The 9927-nt window shown below is 42.6% G+C and overlaps 2 protein-coding genes across 4 annotated transcripts in view; one reads left to right on the forward strand and one right to left on the reverse strand.

Annotated features, from left to right (window-relative positions):
- LOC128442399 (cyclin-dependent kinase 17) overlaps positions 1 to 6720 on the forward strand; it is a 38662-nt gene extending 31942 nt beyond the window's left edge. For all 3 annotated transcript variants that reach the window (XM_053424839.1, XM_053424838.1, XM_053424840.1), the window contains 5 exons: positions 10 to 115; positions 365 to 407; positions 502 to 592; positions 675 to 752; positions 3864 to 6720. In XM_053424839.1, coding sequence (XP_053280814.1) covers positions 10 to 115; positions 365 to 407; positions 502 to 592; positions 675 to 752; positions 3864 to 3901 — 356 coding nt within the window. In that variant the 3' untranslated portion in view covers positions 3902 to 6720. The remainder of the gene's footprint in view (positions 1 to 9; positions 116 to 364; positions 408 to 501; positions 593 to 674; positions 753 to 3863) is intronic.
- Positions 6721 to 7048: 328 nt separating this feature from the next.
- Positions 7049 to 9581, reverse strand: LOC128442747 (parapinopsin). The gene is made up of 5 exons (XM_053425316.1): positions 9251 to 9581; positions 8284 to 8374; positions 7965 to 8202; positions 7643 to 7885; positions 7049 to 7521 (listed from the first exon to the last, which is right to left on the reverse strand). The coding sequence occupies exons 1-5, from the start codon at positions 9579 to 9581 to the stop codon at positions 7381 to 7383; spliced, it is 1044 nt and encodes a 347-aa protein (XP_053281291.1). The 3' UTR covers positions 7049 to 7380.
- Between the last annotated feature and the right edge of the window lie 346 nt (positions 9582 to 9927).

Consider the following 9927-nt stretch of genomic DNA (forward strand, 5'->3'; position numbering starts at 1 on the left):
CTCTTACAGGTACCCCTACTGAAGAGACTTGGCCAGGTATCACCACCAGTGAAGAATTTAAGACGTACAAATTCCCCCAGTACCGCCCAGAACCCCTCGTCAACCACGCACCCAGGTGTGTAGATTTAACCGCGCGCGTGTGTGCGTGTGCGTGCGTGCGTGTGTGTGGAATGACTTTGATATGTTAGATGTAATAAGATAAGATGCAGGAATGATTTTCAGGAGAAACTGTAGTCAAGCCTTTCCGCCTCTGTTGAAAGGGCAGGGACATTACACAGCTCTAAATGGCCTATGTCAGCATTTGACTTAACTGACACTCCATCCTTTCTTTCCCTCCCACTATCCTATTTGCTTTCTATTACAGAATAGACAACGACGGTCACGACTTGCTCTCAATGCTCCTACAGGTAAAATAACATTGCTGTGTAGGATTATAATTTGAACGTGTGTGCAGCTTAATCTTTGGATAAACCGCTCACAATCCTGTCTCTGTTCTTTAAGTTTGAGGCAAAGAAGCGAGTATCGGCTGAGGACGCTCTCAAACACTCATATTTCCGAAGTCTTGGAGATCAGCTTCAGACACTAGCTGACAGTGAGTACACACAGTCCGACGGTTGGACATACGCATGTCATGTACACACACTGTCTCACTAACTTCTCTGTCGTTACTTTAGCTGCGTCCATCTTCTCCTTCAAAGACATCCAGCTCCACAGAGACCCAGGAAAGAGATCCTCAGTCTACCCAGAGTCAAGTAAGTCCTCCAGGGTAGATGAATAGAGGGGGAGGAAAAAAGGAGAGAATGAGGAATTCCCGGTGGGAATAGAGAATAGGTCTTGCTCCCTGTCCACTTACTCTGGGGTTTCTTCACTGTGTCTTTTCTCTGTGTCCTCTTTCATGCCACTGTGTGGTCATACATACAGTTTTTTGACATACATTTCTGGCCATTGTCGTATCAAACCAATAATTCTGTTGCATGTCTGTATCAGTTATTGCTGTGCACTGTGAGGGAGGAAGAGGACATGTTAGTGGCTTTAGACAGCATCAGTCAGTCCACCACTTTGGTCCAGACTGAAACAGTTTTTTATCCAGTACTTAGCTTTGTGCTCAAATACAGACTACCTCAATGTATTTAAATCATTCTCGGCTACATGCTGTGATTACTTCTGATTAGTTCTTACTAATTCATATTATACCTGCTAGACATCAGCGTGTTTACATGTTTTGTCTTAATGAGCGTGCCATGCTAGCATAAGATTTAGCTTAAAGCAGCACTGTGCTTATGCCGCGTTCCGTTAGACATCGGAGCTCAGCCCTCAGAATGATGTCACACCCGAATAACCCGAGTTTAGCGTTCCAGTTGCACGGGAACAATGTTTACATAAGTCAGCTAGCCATTGTTAGCAAAACCAGTTTATAATAACGCATTACACGGCATTTCACGCCGACTGACACAGCAGCAACACATCCACAAACAGGATTTGGACAGTACTATATGTACAACAAATATAAAGACAGAAGTGCTAATAAATGGTAAAAACTACAGCTTTCATGATTCTTTTTTTACATGGAGCGGCCATCTTTGATTTCGAAGTCAGGGGTACTGAGGTTCCTCCGACCCTCTGAGTTGAAACTCCGATTTCAGTGGGCGTTCCAGTTGCAACTTCCGACTCGGGGTGGTTAATTCTTAGCTCTGAGGTTTAATGGAATGCAGCATTATAAGCACATTCTCACTGACCTGCGAGATGATCGCATTAGGATTTAGCTTAAAGCAGCACTGTGCTTTTAAGTACTGCCTCACAGAGCTGTTAGCATGGCTGTAGACTCTTAGTCTTGTTTTAATAGCAGCAGATTACACTCGGTTATGCAGTCACAGACCTAATGTAGATTATCAACAAGCGGTGAACAGCAAGCTGCACAAGTGAAGGTTTTACCAAAGGTGCTTAATTCACTGTGAGGTTTAAAGTATACGCTGTATTATAGAGTCATGATTTACATTTTCATTTAACGATTCGGTTTTAAAGGATGCTAATTTGAAGACTTCAAGTTAACCGATTTCATTGTCTCGTTTAGTTCAAAGCATCCCAGGAGTTTTACTTTCAAACACTGTATTCATTAACAATGCATGCCTAATGTGCTCAGATGAAGTCTTTCTGTGTTTATCACAGTCTCAGCCTGTGTGTGTGTGTGTCTCTTTCTTTCTGCTTCCCGCTGCCGCTCTGTCGTTTCCCGATAAACTGTCCCTCCCCTCCTCTGTCCTGGTGCCCACGCTCTTTCGCAAATGCTCATCTTTTCCCTTTATCCTCTCTGTCTCCCTTGTGTGCCCGACTCCAACTCCTCTGCAACACTTCAATATTCCCGACCTCCCCAACCCACCTGCTCCCCCCCACCCCCAACCCCTAAAAAAGCGATGGCCCATAAGCTAGGCTCAGCACCCTCGCAGTACTTCCAGAGAGAAGCAGCCAATCCCAGGGCTCAGAGTCAAAATCTCTCCTCCACTTCCACTGGCTGAGTGGCCCCTACCATTCTGGTAAATACGGTCTCTTTCATTCTGTGAGTTTCACCTCTTTTATTTCCTATGTGGCTGTTACATGCATTTTTTTCTTCTGTTCGTCACATCATCTTTGCTGCTCAAGTTGCATTTCTCTTCCGTCCTTGCTTTCCCTGAAACATAGCGACGTAGTATTTCACATGTTTTAGACCTCATGTCTTTTTTTTTAATTGTTTCCTTCATCTTTTTTTTTAAAACTCCCCATTCTTGCTCCTACCGGTCTCCCATCACATTTCACAGCCTGCCCCTGCAGGTGTCATCTCGACTTTCACTTACCTCACTCTCTTTTTCTTAGAGTGGGCCACTCCCAGGGTTCATTTCAGAGATTAAAGGGGCAACGATATATTCATAATGGAAAAGAATGTGATCCAAGAATGAGGAGTCATTTGATTCTTTTCATTTGCAGTCCTGTTTAGGTTTCTGCAGCGAGAGATGTAGGCTTGTTGTTAAGACTGTAAGTGATGGTTTGGCAGTTTGTGTTTGCTTGGGTGTGTTGTAAATGCATTTTTTCTCTCAGCATGGATAAGGGTGTTTGTCTTACTGCAGTGTGTTATCACTACTGGTAAGTATTGTTTAGCTTCAGTTCCAGCTAGAGTACACACACCGTATTACTCTATTGTCTAAAAGCCTGAAACTACACCGCTGTCTTTTTACCATAGAGTTCGTCATACTTTACGGCAAAAATTAAGAAATGAATTCTTCTCTTAGAACATGACAGTGCCCCCATGATCTTATTTTAGGGGCAATAGAGGAAGGTTTAATTTCAAAATCCATAACCACCAGGACCGTACACTGTTTATAAAGAGGGACGTCGCGACAGCTCCTCAAAAGTGAAGCCTCTCTGTCGTCTCCTAGTGGATGGCTGCGGAGTGGATCATAAATCCTGACTCCTCTGTTATTGTTCTGGTCTAATTAATAATGGGACAAATTAAACAATGAAAATACATGTTTTATGAAATTTTCTCATATATGGTTTCTGTCATTCTTAATGATTCAAAAACTGTTCAAATGTTGGTTTGGATTAGTTATTTGAGGCAATAAAATTCGGGTAAAACGCCATGATTGACAGCTGAGACTGACTCACTATTGGTCGGGAGTGTATATCGATTTAATGATTGATTTAATGATTGATTTAAACTTTATGTAAATCTTATACTTAGGCCTAAAGAGTGTATTTTGTGCTGTTGGCATGGAGTGAAATTTACCAATTTTTAAATTAAGGAGTGTGGTGGTGTGCGTTTGTGTCAAAATCAAATGTCATTTTTTCACATGTCTCTCTCTCTCTCTCTCTCTCTCTCTCTCTCTCTCTCTCAGCCCAGGGAAAGAGCAGGAGGCAGAGTGTGTTGTTTTAGTGCTGCCGGGGGGGCGCTGAGGCCCAGAGGACAGTGACACCTGGAGCTGTCCTCCCAGACATACATTCACTGACCCTGCCACACACGCTGGAGGAGCGACACACATCCTGCCGTAGAAACACACAAACATGCACACACACACATTGAAAAACAAAACCACACAGAACTAAGGCTGAAGAATTCATACTTGACATAAAAAAGAATATAAACTTAGAGTTCAACCCCAAAGACTGAAGAATGAGTGAGCGTGCGTGGTGCTGGACAGAAAGTGTGAGAGGACATGATTCTCCTTGCTGCTGTTACCGCTGCTGACCAGAGGAGGGCATCGTTTGGGATGTGCGGGCTGACTGGGTCTTTGGAACAGATCTTTCTGCATCACTGAAATGTGGGAGAGAAGGAACTCGAGGAGACACGATTCAAAGACAAAGAACGAGAGAAAGAAACCCTGTTGCTCCTTCTCATTTGTGACTTCTGTTCTCTTCTTGGACTGTTGTTGTACATAAAGAGACTGAGCTGTAGAACGCATTTTCATAACATGCCTCAGCCTGAATTCAAACTCTGAATATTGCACCGCAGCCCCAGACCCTCGCCTTCTTGGCCCCCCAAACACACACACACACACACACACACACACACACACACACACACACACACACACACACACACATACACATCTCTCTTTCTCTATCTTCCTGCCTCTCTCTCAAATACACGAACATAGACACACACACACACACACACACACACATAAGATAGCAAGAGTGTGTAGATCATTGAGGTTTACAGAGTTAAACTTTAGCACCTTATCGTCAGGAGGTCAGGGTGGTTGTTATTAAGTTACCTCATCAGTCACTCGAGCAGAGCAGGGTGTAAAGTACGCGCTAGTTATTAGAGTGAAGAAGAATCAATATGAGAAACCAAAAAAAATGTATTGGACACCACCACACTACAGTTAAAAGCACTGCTACTCACTGACACAGTAGTAGGCCATGGCTTCATTTGTCACACACTCGTATAGAGCACTAAGCCACAATGATGCTCCTGTTTCAGTACGCGAGAAGGACAACACTGAAGGACGGAGGGGTAAAGGAAGTGTACAAATCCTCACATGCTTATTGTTAGACACCCCCTTCCTCTTTTGCCTTGACTCAGACGTTGTCTTGATTTGTTGTATTGTGTCCACAGGTGTTGATGATGATGTTCTCTTTGCACCTGATTATTTACCTCTGTAGATCAACCATTCGACAAACCCGACCTTCTCATGCCCAACTCCAAGTGCATTTGTTTTTTTTGTTCCTTTGAAAAAAAAAAAAAAAAAAGAAAAAGTTTCTGTATATATATGAACCTAATTTTTACTTGTCTGAAGCAATGATAATTCCAGGATGCTGTTCTCAGTCTTTACTGTGTTCTCACTGGAGCAGCAACTGCCTGGGGACGTGTTGCACATTCCTCGAGCTCAGGACTTATTGCTAGTGTCGTTTTATGAATGCTGCGAGGTGCAGCTGGTCTTGTATGTGCCCCCCCCCCCCCCCCCCCAAAGTAGAACGGAGTATATGTCGGACATGGCTTGAAATTATTCAATCCTTTTTTCTGAAGTGTATGTGAAGGAGAAGAAGAATTTCTCAGCATCATTTCGTCGGTCTTCTGTGTTAGTTTGCCCATAACGTTGCTGTTCAGAGACTTACCCGTGTCTTTACTCGTCATCTCCTGTTTGCACGTTAGCACACTGATGCTTTTTCAGTTGGTATGTGAAAGAGCTGCTGCTGGAAAACAAAATGCCTGCAGTCGGTTTTAAATTCAGGACGGTCCTTTATTTTACTACAGGATCTTCTGACGCCAAATGCCACATTAACCTGTTTATAGAGTGTGGAGACGGTACCTTCAGTTGAAATTAATCACATCTACAGTGTGATGTGCTGCCGGCATTGGGACCAGATAGTTTGTATGACGAATCTGACTCAACCTGGGGGGTATGAAGTACAGTAAATACTTTCAGGTCGCCTGTTTAACTGGGCACCGAAGCCTCTTTGAGTATTTCAAGCTCAGACACACTGTTGTTTCATGCTGTTATTGTTGCAGACTGCCAGAAACAACAGGACCAAAGTCCATCCTCCAAGCACCACAGGTCTTCAAGCACACAACTGTTTCACACACCAATAGGTTGACGTATCCTGTATCTCGGCTGTAGAGGATGTAGATTAGAGTCTCCTGCTCCCCCCCCCGGGCCCCGACCTCGGGTCACTCGTGCAGCGTTTTCTCTCGGTGCGGGTTCGGAAAAGGCGAAGTGATCCCACGTCTGTGCCTGTAAGAAGGACTACTTATTCACCCAGAGTGTGACAGTATGTAGCATGTACATAGAAGATCCCTCACTCTGTATATACAAACGTGTACAGGTTTGATACAGCTATTCACATTCTGGCTTTTTCTTTGCGATTCTTTAATGAAAGTCATAGCAATATTTCTGTAATCAATAAAACGCCAAGGTAATAGGATGATTGGATTTGTGCTTATTTAGAGAGGTGGAAGTGACTGTGAATGATCAAACTGTGAGACTTGACTTTACCGATGACAGGTTGTTGTTGTTTATTTTTCCTTTTTTTTGCTGTATAACCTGCTGGATCGAAAAGGCTGGAAGTGAAGTATCACGTTGCAAAGGAGTATAACATACTGATAGTTTTGATTTTTATCAATGAAAGCCATAATTCTCATATACAGGTTACAAAAGGTCTGATTGTGTGTGGTGGGTGTGTATCATGCTTGAACACAGACCTTAAGAAACAAAGGGGATGTGTACACAGAATAAAGAATTAAAATAACAATACTGCAAGTGCATTTTTTTTTCTTTGAAATTCTCACTTTTGGAAAGAATTTGTCTCAACATGGAACAAATGTTTATTTCCGCCAAAAGAACATTTTAAAGTCTATCACATTTGATATTTAACTCAAGCAATAACTCAGAAAATTTAATTACAGGTCACATGTAGGCCCCTATGAACAAAGTAATGTTTGTATGTTTTCATTTAATTTACACTGTTGAATGGGAGCCTCTTAAGAAAAGGATGATGATTTCACTCAAACTAGTTTTAAAGGTACTCATAAACAGAAGAAAACATGTTCGTTTATATGATTCATTTTAGTGTATAAATAATTTATCATTAATATCCATCTCAGAGAACAAGCCCAGGGGATTGTCGTTGTCAACGTGTAAGATTCTGACGACTTCACACTTAAGTTTCAGCACACAGGAAGTATCATATGGTCATGATTTTCTTCATTTTATTTGTGTTGACATATATATAATATATAGTTCGGACAGAATTTGGAGCATCCTTCCTTCCTGGCATCCACACCCGACTCGGATTGTTTTTTTAAATTGGAGAATAAGTATTTGTTTACAATCCAGTTAAGCGGGAGTTGGTTGAGTTAAGATTATCTGATGTTTCCTAAGGAATGGGCCCACGGTGCATTCATACGTTATTTTATTCTTTTAAAGATTGTTTAGGTGAGACTTTCTGGCTCCTGTTGATTGTGGCGACAGTTGACTCCCCCTCAGACATCTGTGGGTCTGAGGCCCACGGGTTCCAGCCACACAGGATCGTAGGTACAGCGTATCCTCGAAACTGAAAACACACATACAGCACACATGGTTAAAATGGAAACGAATACATATGATTGTATATGCTGAATTTTATTGTCTTTCTCTTTTTAGTTGTGAGTATACATGTTCATACGAAGGATTACCTGTCTGTTCATGAAAACATATATGAGGGGGTTGTAGACCGTGCTGCTTTTAGCCAAATAAACAGGTATGGTTGCGATCACCGGGTCAATATAGAGGCTGGAGTCTATGATAACAGCCAAGGCCATGGCAGCATATGGCAGCCAGGTGACGAGGAAGGCCAACACCATCACCACCACCATACGTGCCACCTGCACCTCCACGCGATTGGTCCTCCCAGCCTCAGATACCTGCAGCTTGGTCACCTAGGAGACCAAGACACACAAACATTTTATTATGACAACAACAACAATATGCAGTGTCGATCGTATGTCTGTCTCTCACCTGACGGAGAGTCCACAAGAGACGAGAGTAGGACACGGTGATGATGGAGAAGGGTATGGCAAAACAAAGGGAAAAGTACATGAGGATGTAGGACATGTTCCCAACGTCACGACTGTACCAATTGGGGGCACAGGAAACCTTTATTCCCTCCAGCTCATAACTCCCCCATCCAAACAGAGGTGGAGTGTTCCACACGAATGACCACACCCAGGACAGCACCACTCCTGCCACTGCATGTCTGAGGAGAACAGAGGGTGGGATTCACTTTGTGGAGCCATCAAGTTTTTTTATGCAGTGAAAATCTGGATGTTATTAATACCTGGTCTGGAACAGGACGGCGCCCATGGGAAAACACACCACTATGTAGCGTTCAACAGAAATCACTGCTATTGTACAAAGGCTTGCTATACCTAGAAGAAAAGAAAGTAAATGTTGTAAAAAAAAAAATCATTACAAGTCTCTACCACCTTTAGAAAATAAGTTATTCTAGAATATCTCCTTCGCCTATCAAAGTTTTGATATTTATCAATGAAAGCCATCAATCTCATATACAGGTTACAAAAGGTCTGACTGTGTGTGGTGGGTGTGTATCATGCTTGAAACTTGACTTTACTGATGACAGGTTGTTTTTTATTTTTATTTTTTTGCTGTATAACATGCTGGATCGAAAAGGCTGGAAGTGAAGTATCACGTTGCAAAGGAGTATAACATACTGATAGTTTCGATTTTTATCGATGAAAGCCATATTTCTCATATACAGGTTACAAAAGGTCTGATTGTGTGGTGGGTGTGTATCATGCTTGAACACAGACCTTAAGAAGCAAAGGCGATGTGTACACAGAATAAAGAATTAAAATAACAGAACTGTAAGTACTTTTTCCCCCCTTGTCATAAATCCTTTGAAAATATACTGCAAGTGTTACAGAATACAACATCAGCTTCGTGTTTTGATTCTCACTTTTGGAAAGAATTTGTGTCAACATGGAACAAATGTTTATTTCTACCAAAAGAACATTTAAAGCTCTACCACGTTCACTATATCACTAACCGGGGCCAAAATATGTTCTTTTATTTGTGATTCTTTAAGAGCACTTTGATGATAGCGTGTGTCCTAAGGATTCTAAATGCAGCCCCTTTAGCTTTACTGATGGAGCATTGTTATATTGCTGCTTCTACCAAAAGATTTGTGTACTGCCTCGAGGACCATGCGGGTTCAATTATACCAAGTTGTTCAACTCACATACAAACTTCACTTTTTCACAAAAATTAAAAAGCTGTAGACTCACCAAAAAAGGCGACAGCAAAGGCCTCCAGCACACAGCCCACACGTCCCAGGCTGAAGTATCCCATGGCACTGGTCACTGTGGTGGGCAGACCTCCAAACACTGCACAGCCCAGGTCACATATAGCCAAGTTCACCAGTGCGTAGCTGAGGGGCTGCCTCAGCTGCCTGTGTCTCACTGTCACCACGATCACCAGGACATTGAGGATGATCCCCGCTGAAGAAAAAACACCCATGATAACGGCCAGTATTGTGAAGCCAGTCTGAGAGAGGAGCTCTCCGTCGTCTGAGCTGTGAGACGATGAGGAGTTTCTCTGGAGGGCAACAGTCTCCATTTTGCTCGGTGTGGATGTGTGGATGACACAGTGGTGCTTCTGGCTGATGCCACAAATTGCCTCCTGGAAAAAAAAATATTATGTGTCAGGGGTCCATTATTAGCTAAAAGCAAATCCAATCCAATTTCAGAAATGTACTCAGATAAAAGCAACTGTTTCACAAAGTATAAAACATAGGCAAAGCGATGATAGACATGTGCTGACAGTCCTGGCGCAGCACGAATGCAGGAGTATAGGAGATGGATCTCAATTAATAAGAGAGCCCAGTAAGAGGCTCAATAACATGACATTTAATTCTTGAAAACCAAATCGGAAGATCCGGATTGTGAAGGCGATAATTCTCTCT

This window comes from Pleuronectes platessa, chromosome 6, assembly GCF_947347685.1.
Source record: "Pleuronectes platessa chromosome 6, fPlePla1.1, whole genome shotgun sequence".
Taxonomy (NCBI): domain Eukaryota; kingdom Metazoa; phylum Chordata; class Actinopteri; order Pleuronectiformes; family Pleuronectidae; genus Pleuronectes; species Pleuronectes platessa.